The sequence below is a fragment of the Apteryx mantelli genome, chromosome 1, assembly GCF_036417845.1.
Source record: "Apteryx mantelli isolate bAptMan1 chromosome 1, bAptMan1.hap1, whole genome shotgun sequence".
Taxonomy (NCBI): Eukaryota; Metazoa; Chordata; class Aves; order Apterygiformes; family Apterygidae; genus Apteryx; species Apteryx mantelli.
This window is the reverse complement of record NC_089978.1, coordinates 161,408,097-161,433,912: the sequence shown is the minus strand read 5'-3', so window position 1 is coordinate 161,433,912 and position 25,816 is coordinate 161,408,097. Positions and strand designations below refer to the sequence as shown.

At 39.9% G+C, this 25,816-nt stretch overlaps 1 protein-coding gene across 3 annotated transcripts in view; it reads right to left on the bottom strand.

Moving 5' to 3' along the window:
• The window catches only part of POLR3B (RNA polymerase III subunit B), an 89,436-nt gene extending 65,712 nt beyond the window's left edge, over positions 1-23,724 (bottom strand). The window contains exons 1-11 of one of the 3 annotated variants that reach the window (XM_013947586.2): positions 23,625-23,724; positions 22,977-23,009; positions 19,048-19,104; positions 18,905-18,969; positions 18,333-18,408; positions 15,135-15,235; positions 13,598-13,689; positions 12,272-12,389; positions 10,734-10,842; positions 2,723-2,845; positions 1,094-1,210 (exon numbers count right to left, since the gene is read on the bottom strand). In XM_013947586.2, the coding sequence (XP_013803040.1) occupies positions 1,094-1,210; positions 2,723-2,845; positions 10,734-10,842; positions 12,272-12,389; positions 13,598-13,689; positions 15,135-15,235; positions 18,333-18,408; positions 18,905-18,969; positions 19,048-19,104; positions 22,977-23,009; positions 23,625-23,696 (963 nt within the window). In that variant the 5' untranslated portion in view covers positions 23,697-23,724. Of the gene's footprint in view, positions 1-1,093; positions 1,211-2,722; positions 2,846-10,733; positions 10,843-11,473; positions 11,532-12,271; positions 12,390-13,597; positions 13,690-15,134; positions 15,236-18,332; positions 18,409-18,904; positions 18,970-19,047; positions 19,105-22,976; positions 23,010-23,514; positions 23,530-23,624 lie in introns of those variants that run through there. The other 2 variants (XM_067308758.1, XM_067308752.1) reach the window with 2 other exon arrangements.
• Between the last annotated feature and the right edge of the window lie 2,092 nt (positions 23,725-25,816).

Below are 25,816 nucleotides of genomic sequence, written 5' to 3'. Positions count from 1 at the left end.
TGACAACAGCTAATATTGCCTGACTATGCAGAAAAAACACATAGGATGATAAACAGTTCAATGGTGCAGCATTTCATAAACATTCAGATTATTTTTGACTTAATCCAAATTTTCCTCTTTAATTTGAGGATGATTTACTTATCTTAGATACAAAGCAAAAAAAGATATATTCCCCTGCCAACAAAGCTCACATCATAAAGGTTGTATCGACTTTGCCATACAGAACAGTTTCTCTTCACACAGGCTACAAACACCTGCATGATCCTGTGATAGGGACCATTTTTTTCCTGCTCATTTTCCAACTGTTGCATGTCATTACCAACTAAGACTTGCAACTGCCTCATCACTTCATATTTCAATCAAATTTGTACTTTTCACCCCTGTAGGTTACAAATGAAACCACACTTTGCAGAAGTCTACCTGTCTTCTTCCCAACACTGAGCCTGGATAAATCTTAAGTTCTTGTACTGTAGGAACTCTCTTCTGCGAGGAAGATCAGAGACAGTTTCATTCATAACTCAGCACTATTGCATCCTGATCAGCTCCTGTAAGATCATCAGCTCCTAGTCTGTTTTCAGCAGGATCGATGCCATATGCAACTGATGCATTGTCTGGCCATTTCTTAAAAGACTGTAAGAAAGAATACCTTCAAATTTTCATTAAATAGAAGCATTCCCATTGTGAATATTTTGCAGATTTAGTTTTTATCTGACTCTAGCTGGCACCAAAGCTGCCCAGAAGAATTACAGGTGTGAGTGCTCCTACAACACCATGTTCCAATGTAGGCAAGAGGGTGACAGTGGACAAATACAGACTAAATGGTATCTCCCTAGCCAGTGGACTTTAAACCATCTTAAGTCTCACGAGCATTTCGCTATTCACTTTAGGTTTTCTCTCCTCTATTGTAAAACTTTATTAGAACTCTGCTGAGCTCTACAACAGAATCAACAGGGTTTTTCTTTTCCTATGGAAAGATTTCAGACACTGTAGTACAGTGTTACAGACTTTGACCCGGCCTCAAGAAGCAGAAATATTGCCTCATCTCAGAAAATAAGCCTGCAAATTTACTCCAGTTAAAGAAAACATTACGTACAAGAACATGTGTCAGAATAGTTGATGCTAGCAACTCTCGTGCTTCTTCCATCTTTGTTTTCTTTGGGCCTCCCCACATCCTCTGCCTTCGTACCTTGTTTCCAATGTACTTCAATGCCTGTCAAGTGGATTGATTAACCTGAGTTAATATCAGAATTGTTACCCATAGAAATATACACACATTAAGGAGAGCTGTATGGATTCTTCAATAAATGCACTCCCACTAGCCACAGATGACAAACTCCAGACAAAGTGAAACATACCTAATATGTAAGTGATGATGATGAAAAAATATTGAATACAAAATTCTTGGACAACTGACACAACCGATAGATGTTGTTCAACAGATGTTGATAACATTTGGAATAAGAAGTGGTAAAAGAGCATGATTACTACAATACTAAAAGAATGGGGATTGCAGAGATATAAGAAAAAGGACTATATAAATCACAAAGACATCCAGTTTCTTTCATTTGATTTTTCATCTCCAACTCTTTTGTACACTTGCTGAGCTTCATGCAGGTATAATGAAACAGCAAAGTGCATCCTAGGCAAAAATGCCACTGTGTGGCAGCCACATCTACCTATGCCCAAGAGTACCTTGCAGTCATTAACAGGTTCTTACTCTCTTATCAGTTTTCTGAAGAAAGGAATGAATCTGCTGAATTCAGGGTCAGATTAGTTAAAGAAATAATCCAGATCCACACAGAAAGTTCACATCTGGAACTAAAACCATGCCCCTTATGTCAGAGAATTAGCCTCTCCAGTAGGCAACAGAATATCCTTTCCATCTATTCACCTTCTTCCCAAATAGCTAACTCCCTCTTCCTTTCATTTGGCACTTCTTGCACAGAGTAACTTCTATATTTCTGTTTTCCTACTTTCCTGGATGTCTCATACTTTTGTATGTTCCTCCAGCTTCACCACTTTATTCTTCTGACCCCTAATTAAGAAGGCTTTCGTGCTACTTCAAACCCTGACAAGTCCCAAAAGATACAAACTAGAAAGATGCCCACCTTACAACACTCAAGATTACATGTGGAAAGACTTGATAATATTTACAATAGCAGGAATAAGACTAATCTTCAAAAGCTTCTTCTAGCAGATTACATGATAGAAATGCTGACAGCAAAATGTTCCAGCTAATCAAAAAAGTACACAAGAGCTGAACAGAATTCTGGACAGTCTTTAGCAGGAGGAACGGTGGCTGTTGTTGCGCACTTTATACAAGAGATCAAAATTGGAGTAGAACATCTACTCACGATGAAATGGTCACGCCCATGTCAAGGGGGCTCCTGTGGAACATGGCATGCAATTCCTTCTTAAAAAACATGAATCGCTTTCAACAAATACCCCTAGTTTCATGGGCATCGCTACTGGTCATATACATTAAAACATATCTCTTGACTTCTCAGAACAAAGTATTTCTTGACTTTGTCTCTTTCCAGTTTGACAATTAGAGCAAGGCATCACTTTTGAAAAGTCCTGTCCCCCTAAAAACCCTCAGCTTAAAATAACCCCAAAAAACAAACCTTAAAACACAAAGTAGCTGTGTCAGCAATCCACAAACAAGTGGTCAATACCCATCCTCTTTAGATGTTATGGCCGCTGGCCATGTGAAAAGACACACCTGCATCTGTGTAAAAATCTGAGCTTTTTGGCATTCTTCCAGACTAGGAGCAAATGCAGCCATCACATGTTCCTCTGTGCCAATCATCTGTACAATCTCTTGGTCACTCTCAACACCCATGGCCTAGAAAAAGAAGAAAAGACAGAAATAGCACAGGCTTTATGTTAACTCACTGACATTTGCTTATGCTAATTTGGTATTGTTTGTCAGCACTACTACTAAGCGAGAGCTAGTTCTTCTCTCAGAAACTGTGCCATCTGGCACTGGCAGCACATATTCTAGCTATGGAAGAACCCAAAATTGAAATCTTGATAAGCAGCAGGAACACACACATACTCTTTGGAGAATGTCTTTTTCTTCACTGACAGGAGCTAAATGCTATTCTTTCTTTTATGAAAAATAAATACCAGGTAATAGCAAACTCATATGTGCAACAATGAAAACCAATTCAGAATCTACAATAAATAGAGGAAGATGAAATTACTTAAGAGATTACACGTGGTCTCTTACCACAAGCAGTTTTGTGAACTCAGTTGTCTGTGTTACAGAACATCTTATCTGAGAAATTTTTACAGCATGCCTCCTTTGCAGCTCTTTGCATTTAGAAGATGACTTCACTACACAATTCCACTTGAAAGCCATTCTATTATTTCACTGATCCTTGGACACCTTGTTAGACTCTATGCTGCAGAAAAAGCTTAATAAACTAAGAAAGTGCTTAACAGGTTTAGAAAAATCTCTCTGTCAGTAAGTGTTTCAAGGTGGCAGCCAGCAGCGAAGGCCTTTGTGGATTCCAGATGGTGCTAAAGCTCCCCTCTTCACACATTTGTCTGGAGCTTTGCCATATCAAGAAACAGAATAATCTCACTAAACCTCTTCTGGTTGAGTTATAATATGTTTCTCAGAAGTTTGTGAGGAAGTTATGTTTGCATTCATATTATTCCTTAAACTGCCTGCCACAAAGACCATTGTAAATAATGCCTTATGTAGACCCTAGCATTCTGGTTCTCATTAAAAACTGGCAGTGCCCCAAAAATTCACATTTTCCTCAAAAATGCACAAATACCTTCTCATTTTATTACCTTCACTGGGTGTTATTTTGCTTAACACCTACCTAATGCTATCCCTCTGCAAAACTCTGTTGCCCTGATTCTCAAATACCCAGCCTTTTCTTCTCTTTTTCAAAAAAGAAGTGGTTGAATTTCCTTTAAGCTAAAACACTGTCCCTTCACCTTGTGGTTTATTAGAAATTACAAGCAGCACACACCTACAACAGTGTGAGAATTCAGGTTTCAGTGCAAAGCACAGATCTCAGTTCCATAATCTCAGACAGACTTGAGTGCCAAACCAAGATACAGTTACTTCACCAAGTAACAGCGCTTCATTGTGGTTCGTTCCCACTATGCAGTCATCCCAGTGATCTCAAGGCACCTTTCACTAGCAGAATTTGAACAAGTGATATTACTGTAAGTCAGATATCTGTTTTTCAAGTATTTCTATGCCTATTTGCCTCTTTGAAGATGGTTACACAGTATCTAAAAATCCCAGCAGGGAAGTTATCAAAATCCATCATGAATTGACAGCAAGACTCAAAAGGGAAAGTCTACAACGGCACAAAAGCTTCACAATATGCATTTTCCAAGCATCTAGGACTTAAGAGCTGACCAGCAAACCAGTTTAGGATCTACAACTGGACTGATTCTATTACTGCACTTATGCCAGAAAAGAGCACAAATTTATTAAGGGAATTCTTTGCGCATTCTGGGCACGTATAATCGGAATACATTTACCTAAAGCAAGTCAAATGCAAGTTGATAAGATACCACCCTGTTTCTTTCCACCAAGTTAATTTTGGGATGACAGCCAGATCATAACAGTCATGTAAACAGTGAACAAAAGCAGAAAAATCAACGTGCAGCTATACTATACTTTTGTCCATTTAAAAACAGAAAGCCATGGTAAACTAAAGAAGGTTGACCATTTCTTCTAACTTAAGGAACTCTCCAATTAAAAATCTGACAGAAACAAGATGAGATTAGGACATATCATTGCACCAGTGTGGATTTTGTACTTTGAGTTTGTAGCAGCAAACCCACTTAGGAATTCTGAATTTCTGCATATGGCTGGGATATGTCAGCAAACAACATTTGTCATATTGTTTGATAAGTGCAAATTATGAGAAATTAGCCTAGGAGTAATGACTGAAGAAGATGTGCTGATACAATAGACTACAAGTAAATCCATTTACTCCCCTCTGTATTCTCAAACATGAACAGAGCTGCACACACAAATCCACCTACACACAACATTAACAGGACAAGCAACAGACACATGCTGGTATCAGATAGATCTGCAATCATAACGCTTTCTTTTCTTGTAATTTAGGCCCTGAGGTTGCACCACTTAAAAAACAAAACAAAACAAAAAAAAAGGCACTCCAGAATTAGCCTGTAGTATCGCTAGGATAGCAACGAGATATTCCCGGGCATTTGCTTGTGTTACAGGAATATTCAGGACATGCAAAGTAGGAATGGGGCCGGTGCTTAAAGTGCTGATCATCCAAGGACAAAGCTGAGAGAAAGGGAATTAACATAAAAACAAAGCATGAGACAAGTCGTCTTGTTTGAGTGGAAGAAAACATTGCAAAGGGATAATTTTACAGGAGGGGGAAAGGAGATGTTGCAAAGGGATAACCTAACAGGAGCAATGAAAGGATGAGGAAGGAAATGGTAGCAGGATGTTGTAGAGTGTGGTAGGAAAGCTAGTAATCAATGTACCTAAGGGTGACAAGTCAAAGCATCCAAAAATTCAGATCATTCTGAGTTCAAGTGGGAGAAAATAGTCTACTGGGGTCAACCACTTTCTAGGACTGGGGAGGCTCCTGCTGCCCACGATATATATGTGTGTATGTATGTGCGTGTGTGTGTGTGTGTGTGTGTGTGAGAGAGTGAGAGAGAGAGAGAGAGAGAGAGAGGGAGGGAGAGGGAGAGAGAGAGAGAGAGACACCGACCAGTTCTTCCTCCCCTCGATCACATCTTAATGATGATGTCTAGGCGTTTCCATGGCACTTCCCTAGAATGCAGTTCTGCAGTCTCTCAGGCTAAATTACAGAATGGAGACAGGCAGATGACTGGATTAAAAAGATGTCAGGGAAGTTCGGGGTTGACATCGCAGATGGAATTGGTGTGGAACTTTCATAATTCAACAAATGTGAGCTATGAAACTACAGCCATGGGAATCCATAATTCTGCAGATCCAGTAAGACCACCATTCAACTGATCCTCTAGAGTTGCATCTTTACAGCTCCAAAACTAAAATAGGTTTTTAAAAATGAAACTTGACCTGCTGTTCAAATCTTTTGCTGCAGGTCCTAGAGCATGTTCCTTATAGCCCCCACATATAGGTCAAATAGAAGGTCTTTCTTAATCTAAAGATACGTCTCCCAATGACTTAGGTCATACAATTCAACTTTTAACTCCTCTACGCTGTTTATCATTCTCTTCCTTCCCCAACTAGTTTTTGTACAGCATGCAACCTTCCTTTACTCAGGTCCCACTACTCACTGAAGTCTACTGAATTAAGATCACTCACACAAAAAGAAAAATAACCCTAACCTTCAAATGACTGCAGCTTTCTGCAATGTAGGCACCTCCCTGCAAAAGCAGCAGCTTTGTAACCTCATTTGTGTAACCCTGATGTTTTCCAAAACAGAAACATCCTTCAGGACCACACAAATACTCCACGCCTCCTCTAACACTCATTACTATCTAAAACTGCCTGAGCTTCCCTGAGTAAAGCATGTGTAGTTGACAGTTTCCCACAGCCTGACATACTCAAAAAAACACTACACACAGTTCACATGATCTGTGCACCACTGAAACTTATACAGCCAAAACAAAGGTCTCTAGGGATTGCAAATCAACCGAAGACATCTTAAATACTGTTCTGGTTATACATGTATCTTAACTAATGAAGCAATGTTATACAGTGAGCAGGAAATAAGAGTGTATTTAGTTTCGTATAACATCTCCCATTACAAGGCAGTTTACAGTCTCTTAAAAGCCTTCACAAGTACATACTTTGGGGGCAAAACTGTCCACGTTACATGACTACTTCAAACTAACAACTGTACTTACGTATACAAGGAGTTGCGCTCCTGCTTCGGTCACTTGCAGGAAGAAAGGTCAGGAAAAAAAATGTTGAAGCCAGCACAACAACAGAGATTTCTAGCTTCCCCATGTCTGAAGAGCAGCAACTTCAAGTGTGTCCTAGAACAGTGCCAGGAACATGCCTTTTGTAGCCTAACAGATTTCATCTAGCTTTGGTCAACTGTTAAACGTCACAAAACGACAACCCTACACATGCTCAGTGAGACTAGCCGATAAATCCCCAAATATGCCAATCACAAAGCTCCTTATATGTCTGGATGGCACAAAAGCAAAGAAGCAGAACAACTCACTCAGGCTTGCAGTTTAGAAGAGACTATGGGTCAGGATGAACTGCAGGGCAGATGCCCTCTTTGGGGTGACCGTACACAGACCTAATCCCCCAGCTACCCAGACCAAGGGACCTTTACAGTGGCATTACTGTTCCCACCCCTTCCCACAACCTACGCACCTGGGTTTCTTTCTTTTCTTGCACGGGGAGGAAGGAAAGGGGAATACTGTACATATGGGTCTTGTCCTGCCATGTAGCCAAGATGTATCCATGATTCATGCCTGAACACAGAAGTGCTCTTAGGTTCTATTTCAAATGAGCTCTTCTGAGTCCTAGGCCTCAGCTCTTTCAGTGGATGGTGTTTGTAATGCTCTCTACATCACAGCCCTTGCTTTTAGGACCAAAATTTCTAAGAGACATTGTTACCTCCATTTTACACTTGCAGTAGCCTGATCAGAGATCTCTGATACAGATCTCTGATACTCTCTTCCTTTTCCATAAAGCTACAATGAATTTCTGCACCCGATCTACTTCTTAAGTAATTTATAAGAACTGCGGGTCGTTTATCGACATTGGGACTAGAAAGAGAATCCAAGATTGCTCAGCCTTCTCCTACCAGCTCTCAGACAGCTGTGTAAGTCCCTGACAAAAGTGTTTCCTCTAGCTGGCCTATGCATGGGATAGTAGCCCACTACAAATTACCGGTCATTCTCTTAGTCAAGTCATAAAAGCTTGGTGGAACTTTGTTGCAGTCTGGATGATGGCCTGGTAGGAAGCGCACAGCAATGAATTTTTGCCACTGTTTTCTCAGTTTACTTTTTAATCTGAATTTATACAACCAGTTACTACTGTAAAGGTTAAGGATGCAAAAGCAACTTAAAACTTCAGAACTAAGGTTGTCTGGCAACTTAAGTTTGGCCCTTACAGACATGCACTGTGATACAATCTCTAAATTACAAGAACAAGAACACTTATTGGTAACAAGAAAGACCCATGCCCCATGGATGCATGGTGCAGGCATTGAGATAAGGCATAAAGAAAAATTTCCTGAGGCCTGGGCCTCAGCAGAGCTAAATTACTCTCCTTGCTTTTCCAACATATCTCCTATGTATAATACTGATATGTGAGATTGTTGAGGCTACACATAGATCCTTAGTGGGATTGGGAATTTCAAGTTTCAGGACTATAGGCTTTGTAGCTTCACTTTTAATAGTTAAATACAACGAAGTAATATCCCCATTACAGCAATGCTCAAAAAAGAAAGATGGGAAGCTGCCATCTGCCTAAGGATCCGTTGCAAAGACTATCCAGGATTTTTTGTTTCCAGTTGGAAAGTCATCCAATGTGGATAGAAGGTATCTCAAGTTAACAAGTCATTGAAAGGAAAGGTAAGGAAGATTATCATCCATGAGGACAATAAGTGCTGGTCAAAGATGGTACATTTTTGTTGTGTACCAAAGATGGTACAGAATTGTTAAAACAGGAGCAGCTAATTCCCTATTGGATTAAATCAATACAAATCTTCAATCAAGTTATTTTGCTACAGGAACTGCCAAGAGCATCTTGTACAGTATTATTTAATAAATAATTAAAAAGCAACATTTATATAGGACTTAAAGGATATATGTAGGCAAGGGGAAAATTATAGCAAGCGTTGGCAGAACATGATCAAGTAGTGATTACAACGCTGCTAGGAAAAAAAAAAAGCAACCTCCGCAGATTAATAACCCAGAACAGTTGCTTTTCTGTAGGCAGATATTTATTTGTACCAGCAGGGGGTGACAATATGTAATAAAAGTCTACAAGTGAAGGTGGAATCCAGCTGTTTGGTACTTGAGCATAAGTACTTTGGTACTTGGATTAAGATTCACATTAACACTTTTCTGCAGCAGAAAAAGTTATGAACTTAATTCTGACACTTTTACAGAGCACTTCTGCCCATACATCATTTCTCAACCTCCTTTAACACTGGTCAGTAAAACCAGATGATCTCCAACTACCTGAAGAGACTAGCATAATCAGAGGTAACAGGCATTTGTTTCTCAAGTCTAAATCCAACCATTATTTATCTATTTTCTATTTGCAAAAACAAAGCATTTCCTAGAAAAAAACTGATTCTTACAACTCTTGTGTAGCCAAAGAGTTGTGGTAATACAGAAAAAGTCTGTAGTTGCTGGCTAAGTCCAACACATTAGCACTGCTGGCAGGAATTGTATGGATGCTGTGAGCAAGTGCTGCCCTCTCCTGGCAATTTATTTCCTCAAGCGATTATCACCTGCCCAGCATTTCCTTTGCTGTAACAGCAAACAGTTAAGCAAACACTTAAGATTGAAAGAGATTGAAAGGATTTACTTCTATTGGTAGGCAGATCCAGGGGGGTGCATTTTAGTGCCCTGAACCTCCTTCCCTCCAAACACAGTGCATCCAGGCCTGCTGACCAATTTTGCTCTGCACGTGTGCTCCCCCAGGCTGCAAACCCACAGGCAATGAAGCCTGCAGGACAGGAAGCAGTTACTGGCCCCTGGGAGGGGGGGACAGATCCTAGCCCAGCCCTGCCATGCCCTGTTCTCCTCTCCAGCAGCCTGACAGCACCTGCCTCTCCACCGCTGAGACTCTCTCTAGCCTGGGCATTTGATGCCACCGACAGGTGGGTTACCAGCTTGCTTCCAGTCCCGTTAGGCAGATGGAGATGCCTTCAGTTTGTCTCTGGATGTGTGTGAACATGAGTAGGCTCAAATGAAAGAGAGAAGCTGAGGGTGACAGAAACAGTTCTGGCAGTGTCACAGGCAGTGAGGGAAGTATGACACTGTAACCAGCTCAGCCAGCAGGGCAAATACTCCCAAACTCCTGTACAGTACCAAAGGTGGGTGCTTTTCGTGCTGCCCTTTCTACAGCTCCACTGGTGGTTTCTTCAAAGCTATGATGTCAATTCAAGGCATTCATTACACTGAAGATACAGGTGAGCATTCCTGATTCAGACAGGGAATCTGAGACTTGAGAGAGTCCAAGTGAAAGATTAAGACAGCTCATTCACAGGGGAAGGAACTAAACTGTCAAGAAAAGCAAGCTATTCCAGTAATCTTAATGGATTTAGGACTAGGTCTAGGAAATGCAATACTTCCCCAAAAGCTGTAAGTTTACCCTATGGCTACGACTGGAAGCCAAGTATAAACACCTCAGGGCTATGCCATGCAGCACTGGGTCTGAAATGAAAGGAGTTGAGCTCCTCAGTAGTCTCAAAGTTTAAAAAAAAAAAAAAATCCTTAACTCAAATTTGCCACACAGCTCAAAACAAAAGAAACCAAAAGCTTTCTGACTTTCTGTTGCAACAGAAACACAAGCAGCAGTGCAAAGGGACCTTGCACAGCAATAAGGGGGTAGCACCCATTCATCCGACACAGCAATACTGTCCTTGCAGAAAAACGCTGTACAACAGACTCCACTTCTCAGTGGAAAATAGCTTGCTTTCCCTCAACCCTGCCATGTCCTTCTGTACATACTAACTTCTGAGAGCTGCTGCTGATCCTCATTCTTGAACTACAATTTGGATTTTTTTGAACCAAACCTGTATTACCTTAAATATGATGGCAATGGGTATATCTTCTGACAGAGTGTTATGCCTCAGGTAAAATCTTCCTTGTTTCACAACCATATTTGTTCTGCTCTTCTTCTCATGTGTGGAACTGAAATTAAAAAAAATACATTATGTCAGACATAGAAGATTCTAGGAGTGTCAGTGCAAACTGTGTAAAATGCTTCAAGTTTCAGCAGTCTTTCAGCTGAATTAATCCCACTTTCTCCTCTTTTAAAAATTACATGAAAGCAGCCAGACACCACCCCATAACTCTAAGGTAATAGGATACTATTATCTGTGATGGGGAATGTCAATATTTGACCTAAGCATGTAGAAGTTTACAATTGTTGAAAATCATGCATGCATGCTTTTATAATCTTTTCAGATATATCTAGCAAGGTCAATTTGTGCACAGGTACTGTGGCAACACCAGAACACCAGTAAGGAGGTACAGCGCTTTTGGTTGCACTTTTAATCTCATGTGGGCTGTCTGTGCAGCAGTACAGTAAGGGAGAGAGGTCTGAGAGGCATCTAGGAGAAAAGACGACAGACCTCGTATCTAATAGTAACAAGTACCATATTACACCAGCTTGCAGCAACAAAACCAAAAGGCAATAAAAACATAAATAAAACTCAGTCAAGGAGGAAAGGCCAAATTTAGACTACCAGCCATTTTCAGCAATTTGTGCAGTACAAAAACACTTGATTTTGTGTCCCCCATAAGTAGGTGCATTTCTTACATATATCACCTCCATTTTGGTTACACCGCTGATTTGGTTGTATCCCTTTCCTCTACCCTAGAGTGGCAGTGTAGCTTCTGGAGAGCTGTGTTAAGGACAGATTAATTTCACTTTAGGTTAATGTAATAGACTTTGACTGTCAAAGGAAAAGTTAAGACAAGGCAAACTTCTCTCATGCAGCTTTCCTGTAGGTCCATGTCTTAATAGCCACTGTCATCCTTACAGAGGTTGCCAGTGTGGACGCTTTCCCAATTTTAAGTTATCGCCATGAGACGAACTGCATTGTAATGCATCTTCCAGGTTGAGTAAATTAGTCTACACTAAATTATATGAGTCCTGAGGTGTCTGTATCATGAAGCAAGCTACCAATGCTACTAGAAAATAAAAATCCTAAATTTTTGGTTCCTTCTCAATTTCCTTTAAATGCTTTTATACCATCCTGAGTTAGACAAAAGGTTACAGCCTATTTCCACTGCAGTAACTTTACGTTACTTGCTGCAAAATGAGGCCAAGGACAATCAATTATGAGGTGCATTTTCTTATGTTAAACATTAAAACTTGTTTTTCCTAGTTTGGGATGAATCCTGAAGCCTACAAGTAAATCCCACTAATTTTCATGGGAATACTGCACAAGCTGGTTTTGGGACTGATGTCTTAGCATACAAAATGACTGTAGCAAGAGAGAGCCGCTGAATGTCTACTGTTTTTTCCCATTAAACTGTATTAGGGAAAAAAACACCCACAACTTCTAGAGCTTCATTCTTATCTCCTTTATGCAATTGCACGAATTTCCCATACCTGGTAACAGAAGCACCAACCGTGCCTTTTCTATCAGCTTCCACAATGATTCTGTTTTTGGATAACTGCTCTTGAATAAGAATGACTTTCTCAACACCTTTAACAATGAAATAGCCACCTATTTAACAGAAAAGAAAGATTTTGCATGTCAGTACCTTTGTACCTTACTCACCTCTTTCAATACGCTTTTGGATATAAATTACTAAAAAGTAAACTGCAAGTACATAAAGGGTGAAACAGGAGAATAAGTTCTGCCTTGAAAGAGTAAAGAGCAAACTCTGTCTGGAACCTATAATAACTAGGAAAATGTTCCATTAGATTGCTAGGCTCACATTTAGTATTTGGGATCTAAGACTTTGGGAAGTACTTGGATAGAATAGAAAAGGACCAGAAAAGAATTCTCAAGCAGACCAGAATCTCCAAAGATTTCTGGTGACTTATTTAAAAGTGTTATAAAATTGCTACTCCTACAAATTGGGTAAAAATATTGCCTGCCAGAAGACTATGTAATTAACATTAAAAAAAAGAACTGGCTATTTCAGATGCTTGTATCAAATAAAGAGAGCAAGTCTTCCATAATTACTGACTTGCTCTCACCAGCACTCCAGTGAGGAGAAATTTCTCATGTACTACTTTTAAAAAAGTATTTCAATGCATTTCATACTTGTTGTATCTAAGACAATGAGAAATCTGTACATCTGCCATGTTAGATTCCTCTTTCACAATGCAGCCATCTATTTAAGCTCCTCGAGCATAGTATTTCATGTCACAGTATCCTGCCACCACAAGCTAGCACAATACATGTCTAGCGCATACTTCAAAAGCAGCATACAAAAAGCAAAGAAATTGCTTATTATAACCCTTCATCTCCTCTCTATATTTCAAGCAATATCATATGCCTCCTTGCTTTACAGGACATGGCAAATAAGGGTTCCTGCTCTGGAAGATACCATTATATTCCCCTCTCCCCAGTCCATTTCATTTCCAAGAACTAACTCCACCTCTGTTCTCATATAACACATCAGTGTATAAATACATCTCTCAACTTTTTGAAAACATTGGTGTATCACTTTTGAAAGCTCTGTCTACAAACATAAACACTGCACAGTCAACTATTTCTTACTATTTTCAAAAACCTCTTGATCTCTTAATTACAGGCAAACATTTAAGAACTTTCCATGTTGACTTCACAGTGGTAGGAAATGTACTGATGGGACAGGTTTTCTCCCAGTATTCATTCCGTTATTTTTTTAAACATCTCTTAGCAGAAATACATTGAAAATTAAAAGCACAGATGGGAAAAAAAGAACGTGGGGGAAGATATACCTGGATCTAAAGGACATTCATTAAGTTTGGCAAATTCTGCTGGAGTTTTCCCAGTAAGAACACAATTGGAGCTACGCAGCATTATAGGCATTCTGCAAGAAAACCACAGTTGCTCTTGTATTTTAGATTAAGATAGAAAAATATGAACAGTCAAATTCAAAACAATAACCGTGCTGTACAAAGTGGAAAGAACACAGAGAACATTTAAGGTTTAGAACACAGGCAAGCTACTGAAAACAGTTTTCTCCTTTAATCCCACCTTACTGCACTGAATATGTATTTTGAAAAGAAGTATTGAAATTGGACATCTACTGGCAGATTTAGTTAGTTTTTATGCAGGTAGCCCAGGCACCCACAGCAAGCACAGCTATCAAGGCCTATATCTTTTGTATAGAAATATCACATATATTTTAGTGAAAACGCACTTTCACTTGAACATTTTTCTTTACATATAAGACGCTGCATCAAATAATTCAAAGGGCTCAAATTCAGCTATTTGTTTAAAAAAAAAGTTTTATTCTCTTAACAAATGCCTCAGAACAATACAGTATTACCACAGCTACAAAAGCTTGGTTTTATAACTGCATTGCTGTATATCATTTTCTCTTGACAAATTTCAGAGTACATTTTTTGATATTGCAACTCAAAATTTCACCACAAGAAGTAGCTCCTTACATATCTTCCTTCTTCTTCCTGCTAGTATTCTACTTTTGCTAACATGCACAGGCACTTATTAAAGAATCTTGGCAGGCCACTATCTTTTAAAGCCAGCTAGGCTGGTCTTTAAGGACCCTTGTCTACAAAAAGACATCTTTGCCACCTTTAAACAGAATTGTGCTTTCAGCAAACACTAGAACTACCAGGTATTTTGCCTTTTTTGGCATGGTTAGAGCTATTTTTTTTCCATCCCTCAGGCACATTATTTTTTCTTTAAGAAATTAGATGCCCTTCACAATACTGTTACTCTCAACTCATCTGACAGGCTTTAGAAAAACAACATCACAATAACAATAAAAAACGCTCAAAAATTTCTCCACAAAACTCAGCCTGCACTCTAAAATAGAAAAATTTTAAAGAAGAGTTTAACTGCATATGGAAGAACAAATGCTTGTTTTACTGGTTTTACCATCCAGCTTCCACAGACATATCTCTGCAAGTTAGGTACAGAAGACTGAGAAAAAATACCTTTGGCTATAAAACAAACATGTTTATTTTCATTTTGCAATAATGTGACTTATAGCTCTAGTATTCATGTATTTTTGTCTTTGTTTTTATCTCCATCCAAATGCAGACAATATCCATCATTCAATTTATTCTTCTACGGGAGAAGGCAAATTTCCAAAAGCTTTGGCAAAACAAAATCATGTAACAGAATCTAACAATCATATCCTGTACAGCTGTTCATCAAGATTTGCCTGTTCACTTTCTCTTTTAACAAGGTAAGCTTCCATTTGTTTTACAGTAGTATTTTCTCCCACCACATGGAACAAATGACAAATAAAAATTAATACCAGAAGCTTGACATCTGATGTCTTACCTGCCAATGGGTAATGCATTGCGGATGATCCTCTGGCTACCTCGTGTATATTCAATGTCCACTGTAATCGGGGCAGAATAAGTCATGTCTCTCAGGCGGCACTAAAAAGAGAACAATCATACCGTCAGATGTCTGCTTAGAGTCTCAAGAGTCCCTCTTAAAATAACCCCCATTTGCCCTGTCTCCTACAAGCACTCATGAAGAAAGAAAGTAAAGCGATGCTTGACCAAGCTCTTCACAGTACCTGGATTTATCTGGCAAAGTTTCTTGTTTAAAAAACAAACCAAAAAAATCCTAATAGAGTATTGTGATGTCTCAGAAGCAGGCAGTGGAACTGCCTCTTCAGAGGACAGCAGTGCAGGACATAACTTCTAAACTTTTTAATTAAAACAAACAGGCCCAACGGGCAGAGCAGACACGAGGGTTTCAGAACCGTGCTGTGCCCTGGTAACCACATGCTCTGAGAGGGGGTCTTGGCTAAGAAACATGAGGACAACACATGAGAGTAAAAGGGACACTGACCTACCTTATTGATAGAATAATCAGCAAATCTCAAAGTGTGATGCTGTTTCCAAAGATGACTTACAGAAGACTCACTAAGTATCACTTCCTCTCAAGATTCCTAAAATCCATATGCAAATTCCTCAGATAGCAAGAGGAGCAGCATATACATATCCAGGACATTAAATAGCCCAAAGCTCAATCATTTCTAGTCAGATCTTTCTGGTCTGCTTTCCCCAGCCTTGCTCTACTACTACTCTTTTGCTAGCCCTTTAGGTATTGCATAACTTTATGCAAGACAAGGCTTACTGCATTTGCTGAATGTGACAGAGCAACTCGCATGAGGTCATTTGTGACCCCACTGAGCATTTTATACTTTTGAGCTCCAGGATTATGGATTTATCAGGATTCTGACTTGCACATTTATGGCTCTATACAATCACTCAGCTTATTAATTATGAATTGATAAAAGGCAATTAAAATTTTCCTGTGCATTGAAGATGCTACTGTATGGAAAAACATGCCTCAAGAATCATTGCAAACTGGATGCCCTTTCTCTCTACACTAAAAAGAAAACCATTTCTCTAGTAATAAAACACTTGTTCACCAGCAGTTTTCAAACAGTGACTTGTAGAAAAGTAGGTCCCACTGTGCTCTCAGCAACATCATGGAATTTAAAAGTAACTGAAAATACATTCATCTTCTAATTACTTTAAACTCCCATGTATAAATAGATGATGAAACTCCCATAAGGATCAAGTGAGGTGTAGAGCTAGACAGATTCATTAGTATTACTTTGGAGAAAAAAGGTTTGAGGATTCTTTGTGTGCTTTGTCCACACAAGACAGATATAAAATAAGAATTACACAGTGCATCAATCTGCTACTTGCACTTTTGCATCCCCTTGCTTCAGGTAACTTTGCCTTACATTAGACACCTAGAGCTCAAAGGCAGGCACTTGTACGCATGACCTGATCTTCCAGGAGGCCAAGGACTTAAAAGATCTTACATGATTGGAACTAGGTAAAGTACTCAGACTGTTTACGAAAATCCAATCATTTTAGCTGTGTTTGGGAAGGAATTTCATAAGCATTTAACAGACAAATGTAACGACCTAAGTATCCAGTCTTTTTTTTTTTTCCCCAATTGCACCCATGGTTTCACTCAATCAGCATCCTATTTAAGAAGACAACCATGGCTTTCACATGTATAATCCACTGAAAAAAATGAAGCACTAGCAGTAAGTAGCAGTGAGATATGCCTGAGATGCAAGAGCAGGATATTCTAAATTAAAAGTTAATATACCCCATGAAGCACTTACTTTGCCTTCTGTTGCATGTACAGTCACTTTACTTACTAATTTTGATTAAAAAAGAAAACACAACCAGCCCAAATTTTAATATCTGGATTCTTGGGTCTGAGTTCTCAGCCACAAACAATTTTTTGCATGCAATTTCATTTATACAGAAAAGATCTTTCCTACTGCATTTTGTGCACCCTCGTATCTACTGAGCTAACATTAGCTACAAAAATCGTGAGCACCACGAGCTGCGCTGCCTTACCTAACTGCACTGTTAATGGCTGAGTTATTTACCTTAAAATTACTCCATTAAGCTAAATAAGACTTTAGTTAGCTTCTAGATTGCAAAGTGACTAGGCACAAGAGGCAGCCACTAGATGGCTTCTTTACAAAATCTCTCCTAAGTACAGAATGTCTTCCATACTAAAGTCAAAACAGCATGCCACATACATTACATGAAGGAAACGATCCAGTATCATGTATGAAATGTATACAGCAAGGAAAAAAGCATGCTGAAATGTGAATTGATTAATCAAGGTTAACAATTGGCAGTATTTAGATAAATGGAAAATGAAGGTGCAAGACCAAAGCTCAGGTCCCTTTCTGAGGCCAAAAAGAAGCTAGAAGTTCCTCAGCAGCAGTGATATTAATCTCAAAGTACAACAGGAAAACAGGAATACTTTCTGCCTTATACCTTATATTCTACCAAAAGCAACAGATTCACTGATTTCAGTGACACCAGCATTTGTTCTCCAACATACGTATTTATTGCAGAAGTACACAGCCATTTGTTAACTTACACACTTACAACAGAGCAAAGAAGATAAATACACTCCCCATAAGGCTAGTGCTCTTCTGCAATTTCTAAGAATTGTATCAAATTTCATCTGATTCTGCTCAAAATTGCCACACTTGCTCTCTTAAAAATCATGAGCAAAAAACAAAAGATGTATCCCCAGAGAAGACTGGGAGGGAAAGGGAGACTGAACTGACCTATGGTGCAGAAAGTAGCTATGCTAATATTAGAAAAAGTTTAAGAAAAATATCAAAGAGCACCACATTGTAGTCTCCAGACATCAAATCTGTCATAAGGAGAGCCACGGGCTAAGCAAGAGAAGTACTTTCACTACTTCCATGGAAACCCACTCAAATATAGCTACATTAAAACGCTGAATACAGCTAATCGTACATACCGGGAGCACTGGGAAAAAAAAAAAAAAAAAAGTATAGTACATGGTGTTTAAATCTCTGAAGGTTCTTTCTACACTGAAGGTGATATAAAGACTAGCACCAAACGTCAAGTAGCAGGGATGTCTGCAAAACAAAAAGTTATATGCAGCCACTAACCAAGACATTCCAAAGATCAAACAAAAAAACTACAATGGAATCATTAATACCTCATGAGGTGATACAGGTCGTGTCACATTAAAGCTTTCTTCCACATCTGGAGTACCCACATAGATATTGAGGTACCTGTAATACAAACATTTCTAAAATGAGCAATGACCCAAATATTTTTCAGGTGACCTGAAGGAAGAAGAGTTCTTATATTGAAAAATGAAGTTCCTTTGATGAATATAGGTTGATTAATAATGAGCAATGATTCTTCCCAAAGTAACCCATTGTATTTGACCTACATTCTAGTTAAAGTTAAAATTTAAACTGCGTATGCAAAAAGTCCCAAGTTACCTTTGCAAATAGAGTGATATAAAGTCCCCTGTTGTCCGAGATTACTGAATTATAAAAAATAGCGATATAAAGTACTGTTAACAGCTGGTTAACAACTCTGCTTAACATGACTGTTCTTTAAGCCTCTACATCTTTTTATGCTTTAAATAACAGTTAAGTCATGCAGAAGACTCTTTTGAGCTATACCCATACAGATGTCTATATACATTTTATAGTCAATGACAAACCTGTGAGATAGTATGTATTCTACTGCTGATACAGAAATCAGTTTTACACTTACTTCAAGTACCACATTGGATCAGCATCACTTGTAACTTTTTCATTGGCCTTCATGATTTTCTTTATCTGAAAAAAGGAAAAGAATTGAGTGACATGCTTTTTCTGATGACAAAGTGCCACCCCCTTCCCACCAAAAAAGCATACCTCTACATTGATGAAATAGTTGAATGAATCTATGTGCTGCTTCACAAGTCCTTTCACCTAAAAAAAAAAAAATGCATGCAGCAAATAAAATTAGCTTCAGTAATGTTTATTGTAAAAGACATAAGGAATTAAGCATTTATAAGCACTTTTGGATCTCCACTAAAATCTTTCATTTGATGAATTTCTGAAAACTCCCTGGATAATTAGTTTGGTTCTAAACTGTATGTTTCCAGGTTTGCACCGGGGTTGTCATTGTTCTCAGAGTCAAAATAGTAATTCAGTAATTAAAACAAAGTAAGCACACAACGGACTTTGAAATTCATATAAGCAAAAGCATTTTGAGTCAACATATTTTGTCAGTTTGCCATTATTTTGAAATAATTTTAATCATGTATAGTACTATTAATCATTTGTGCTACTAAAGAAGGAAATTGTCCCTAACAAAACCCTAACAAAAGCAACTGTAATAAAGAAGAAATGGAGAGAGAGCCAATGAGACAGGGGTGACTGAACAGAAGTGGGGTGTGAGAAAGAGAAGTCAATAAGCAAGCAAACAACAGCCACAGGAGGACATGATACTCATAAGATAAATTTGAAATGGATTTGCAGATCAACAGGAAGTCAGAGAACATGCCCAAGGGTAACATCACACAGAATAAACAGCACCCAGTTCTTCTAGGTAGTGAATTGATGCAGTACATTTTCAGGATTTATGATTAAGGAACTTAGAGCAATCAAAAGAAGGGGAATTATAATAATTAAATTTATCTAGGATTACAGAAAAAAAATAAAGATTTCAGTTTGACAGAATACTGAGAGAAGCATTTGTTCTGCTAATAGATCAGAGGTTTCAGAAACAAAAGGTGCAGCTATACCAATTGCAATGCAAAATACAGCCTTTAAAGCCATTAAAATGAATCACAGAACGGTTGGGGTTGGAAGAGACCTCTGAAGATCAGCTAGTCCAACCCCCTCGCTCAAGCAGGGTCACCTAGAGCAAGGTGCCCAGTAATATGTCCAGAGGGCTTCTGAATATCTCCAAGGATGGAGACTCCACAACCTCTCTGGGCAACCTGTTCCAGTGCTCAGTCACCCTCACAGTAAAGAAGGTTTTTTTCCTATATTTAGACAGAACTTCCTTTGTTTCAATTTGTGCCTGTTGCCTCTCATCCCATTACTGGGCACCACTGAGAAGAGTCCGGCTCCGTCTTATTTACTCCCTCCCATCAGGTATTTGTACACATTGATATAAGATCCTTCCCGAGCCTCCTCTTTTCTAGGCTAAACAATCCCAGCTTTCTCAGCCTTTCCTCATATGACAGATGCTCCAATCCCTTAATCATCTTTGTGACCCTTTGCTGGGCTTGTTCCAGTAGCTCCATGTTTCTCTTGTACTGCAGACCCCAGAAGTGGACCCAGCACTCCAGGTGAGGCCTCACTAGTGCTGAGTAGAGGTGAAGGATCACCTCTTTCATCCCACGGGCAATGCTCTGCCTAAAACAGCCCGAGATACCATTGGCCTTCTTAGCCACAAGGGCACATTGCTGGCTCACATCCAGCCTGGTGTTCGCCAGGACCCCTAGGTCCTTTTCTGCAGAACTTCTTTCCTGCAGGTCAGCCCCCAGCCTGTGCTGGTGCCTGGGGTTGCTCCTCCCCAATTGCAGGACTTTGCATTTCCCTTTTGTTGAACTTCATGAGGTTCCTCTCTGGTCATCTCTCCAGCCTGTTGAGGTCCCCCTCACAGCCAACCATCACAGCAAAACCATCTGGTGTATCAGCCACTCCTCCCAGTTTTGTATCATCAGCAAACTTGCTGAGGGTACGCTCAGCCCCATCATCCAGGTCATTAATGAAGAAGCTGAATAGTATAGGACCCAGCATCAACCCCTGGGGTACATTGCTTGTTACTGGCTTCCAACCAGACTTCATGCCACTGATCACAACAATCCAACAGCTCAGCTGTTCAGCCAGTTTTCAGTCCACCTCACTGTCTGCTTATCTAGCCCGTACTTCATCAGCTTGTCAAGTGCTAGCCAATTTTGAGACACATGCTTATATGCTCACAGATGGCTTTAGGCTTTAAATATTCAATTACAGCTAAAAGGTTGCAAAATTTAAAACTCCATACAGAAAACAGAAGAATCCAGAGAAAAAAACAGAGATAAAAACTAAACCAAACTAATTAGCAGGTAAGGATGGCTTAGACCAGCAGCACCCCACATCAGTACAGGTGAGATGCAGAGCTTGTGCTCTGCCAGACCTGTGCTCACTGCATGACAGAAGACTGGGAACCAGCAGCAACAATCCCAGATCAGGGCAAGAGGCTGTGAGGACAAGGAACTTCACAGGTAACGTGGAACTTTTAATGGCCTATTTTGCTTTAAAAAGGTTGGGCTTAAATGATTTCTTGATCTTGTTTGAAGGCCACAAAAAATGTATTTATGTAGTTCACATGACAGACAACAGCTCAGTCTGAAATTGTTAGGAAAAAACAGGAAACTTGGAATCATATACCTAGCTGCTCAGCAAAGTCTCCACAGGTTAAGACAAAGGAAGAATGACCCCAGAGCAAAACTCTTTAGGTAAGAGTTCTGCTATCTTACAAAAACATCACACATCATATGACATAGGCAAGAAAATATTATGAGTTTATTAGTGTTTAGAAGTCAGGATAGCTCCTCTTTTAATTTTTATACGGAGATGTCAACAGCTTTATCAAAAGACAGCTCTACTATAGAAACTGTAATGCACAACATCGGTTTTGTCCAATTGTAACACTACTGGCATAAATACAACAACATGCAACAAAAAGGCCAGACCACCACCAGCAGTCCTAGAGTAAAGGGCTCACAGGCTGGAAATCATGTGGGATGGATACACTTGGCATAAAGCACACAGTAAATCGCACCTCACCATCAGCAACCCTCTCTTTTTAACAGTTTCACGAATTCAGACAATATCACTAGCTCAAGCATGTGATGGATGTTTATAGGGTTGCTAGGAAAGACATAGCAATAGGATTCATGAGGGCCCCAAAACATCTTCACATCCCTGAACCACAGTGAAAAGGCATACAATCCACAACTGACCTTTGAATTTTGTTTTCCTGCAAAGATGAAACACTGAAGGGTGTAACAGAAAGAGAGTGCATGGATATTACACTGGAAAGGAAGGGAATTCACAAAATTAGGCTGAAGAGAGCCTTGTTGAAGTGGGCAACATTTCAAAGGACTGATGATATGGGTGCAGAGGTGGTTACAATTTCCCGAAAGTACCTGTGAAGACCACAGACTTTACCTGCCATCTTTACGATACAATATCATTACTGTCTTTCTCCCTTCTCACTTCCAACTGTTTTGTACTCCTGTTATTACACGTAATTGCATTTTTAAATAGAACTGTGTCTTCAGCTAGGACCAAACTGCATGGGTAGCACTCAAATTACCACAGTAGTAATCTCCGTGTTCAGTCAAGTTCTGACATTCATGAATGAAGACATACATATATTTAAGCCTTTGCAGAATCCAGGTCTGCAGTTACATACTTGCTATGACAAACACAACTACCTACTCAGTGTTTATGTCGAGTTTATGCAAAGACCATGAATGGGGTCTCTGGGTGCCACTGAAACAGTAAAATTATCTGAAAATATTATCCCATGTATACTGTTCATTCAGAATGACCATACAAAAAAATGCCAACCTGAGGAGGCAAAGGATGCCTCCTCAAATTAATCTTATTAATCAAGGAACTAATTTATATAGCAAGCTTATCCCCAGTTCCATGGGAGCAGGGAATGTAAACGAATTGCAAAGCCCAGATGGAGGGTGGACAGCGATTCTGGGAAATAGCAAAAGGCAGAAGAGGGGGATGGAAGGTTAGAAAGGAGACTGAATGTTCACACCATGAAATGAGTGCGTAACACTAACCTTTAGAAATGCTGGAAGAAGTCTCCATTTTTCCTGAAACCAAAAAACAGTTTGAAGTAGCTTTCCAAAGAGTGAACAAACATTTAAGAATCTTAGTTTCTTTTAAAAAACAATGACAGTGTTTAAAGTCAGATCTGTTTAGAAAAAAAGACTGCCCAAAGCCAATCTAGCTGAGTAAAACAACACAGGGAGATGACTCGGAGCACCTTAGTAAGCCGTATGTACTATGCAATTTTTACTCAAGGCACAAACATACACTGTTTTTTTTCTAAAAGCAGCTTATGTAAGAATATATATTTATTGGAAAACTCCATAATACTACATCCCAGTTTAAGAACAGGAATCTTAGTGCCCTGTTAACACTTTAAAGTATGTTTTTGGCAAGGGAAGACTAACTACCATTTCGACTCTACAAAACACATGCAGAATCTCATTCCAGGGGGTGATGCTTGCAGATAGGACTATCCGTAAATCCCACCAGTATCCCAGCTCCTACAAAGATTTAGCCAAACCGCCCAAACACAGTACTGGCACGTACAAGCAAAGCAAGCTTCCTAGAGGCTTTACCCCATTTCTACCCTTCAGGGATCGTCGGCAGCGTCCCTTACCACCAGCCCTTCCTTTCCCCCGCCCAGGGCCGCCGCTGACCTCCACCGTATTCACAGGAGCCGCCGCCTGCTCGGGGGTGAGGCTCCCCAGCTCCGCCGCCAGCGCCTCCATGACGAGCCCGGCGGAGAGGCCCCGGCGCAGCCAGCGGGCACCCGCCGCGAGGGAGCGGCGGTGCAGCAGCCAAACGCGTCCCTCCCCGCAGCAGCGGGCGCGGCGCGGCAAGGTTCCGGGCGCGCGCGGCTCCGGCGGGCGGAGCCGTTGGCCGTGGCCCCGCCCCCAGGCGGCCGACGCGTAACGGAGCAGCCGTTTGGGGCCGGCGCCCCGCAGGGCAGGGCGCCGGCAGCCCCTCGCCGCCGGCTCCCCGTCACGGACTGGCTAGTTGTACGGGCCACGATGGTCTTCCCGGAGATCACGAAAGAAATGCAAGGCAAAGCCAGAAACAGACTTTGTGCCTCCCGCACCCCAACTCGTGCTTCTAATCAACGTTTTTAAGGTGACCCGTGTGGGGAACTGAAAATCTATAGCACTGCTTAAACACTCGAGCGTGTGCAGGAGGTGCATTTCAGCAGCCATATGCAATACTTAGCCACAAAACGTAGAAGGCATAGAATAGTTACTCTCCCATCTGTTTGACACAAGTACCATTTAAAAGCAGAAAATGAAAGCTTTTTTTTCCTCTTTCTTTTTTAAACTCAGACCTGGTTTAGATTCTACATGAATAAAGCTCACCACACTTGGTCTGGGCTCCACACATCCTGGAAATGAAGGCTCAGCTTCCATTTAAGCACAAGAAGAGTAACAGTCTGAACCAGCTGTTGGTTCATGTTCCATTCAATGTCAAGTCTAAAATTAATAGTCATCGTGGAGCGGTTTCTTTAAAAATGTTGTAATTCTACAAAATTCTACAAGGTCTTCCATCAAACCAACTATACTCGCCATGGTTAGGGAACATACTGTTTCAGTCTGATGACCCCACTGCCTTGCTCTCAGGTCTGTTAGCTGTGGTTAGCACGTGACCAGAGATCCCGTTTTCTTCCATAATGAAAAAAGAGAGTAAATTGGGAGTCAGGGGATTAAGAGTTTCTTAACTAACCGCAATAGGCACTTGGTTTAGAAAAATAAAGTCTTTGTCCCCCTTTTTTTGTTATATATAAAGATAGGATGTTATTTTCAGCAACAGAAGACCTAAGAGCTCTTTTATGCAGCACAAGCTTTCAACTATGAGCTTACTCCAAAATGTTTGCTCCTACTGCATGATTGACAAAAGAAAAAAAAACACACAAAAACCAAGATAATTGAAAGTAATTTTTTCTGGCTTTACAAATTTGGAAGTTCAGCACTATGTCCTTGTCAGGTATTCCTCTTTAGTATGATTTGGTCTTGGGGCTACTATAAGCTGTTCACACATGGGTTAAAAATCAGGGTCTACAAAAGGTCAAAACATGAATCAATTAACAAAAACAGACATGACTGAGTAGCAGTCATTATTTTATGGACATTATTTTATGGACACTAAACACATTTCAAGAAGCATCAGATTCTGTGCATCTCCACCTTTGATCCAGACACATCTGGCACTTCAGGACTGACTGGATTGTACACAGTTACTCTCCATGATGCTATGAGAAGAGCAGCAATTTGCAGCCATCAGCTGCTTTTATTAAGCTTTTTTTTTTATTATTAAAGTATTCAGCCTTTCTCCAAACAATTCCTACCCTCACCTCTAGAGCTTGGTGCTAGGGAGTTGTATATACACCCTGAGACTACCACCTAGCAATTTTTTTTTTTTTAATTCATACACAGTCCAAAAGGCCTGAATAATGACTTCAAGACTGAGCTACAAAAAAGCTGAAGGGTGGCATTATGGTGATATATTCACTGCAAAACTAGCATAGCTACCATCTCTAATGAGGAGAGGAACAACAGTGGTAAAATACTCAAAAGTTTGATCCCTTTTAATTAAAAATGTTGGATTTTTTTTAATATTTGTCTAAAAACTTTTAATAGTCTCAGATTTTGGGCAGGTGTTCCACAGGTTATCTAAACATTGCTGTGAAACAACACATTTTGTTTTAAACCTACCACCTTTCTTTGATGTTCTTGCATCCAAAGAAACAGCAGCTATTTGCTCTTCACTTTCTTTATTGCCACTCACCATTTTGTAGACCTTTCATACTCCTTTCCAAATCTTTTGCAGTCCGAAGACTCTAATCTATTTAATCATGCCTGAT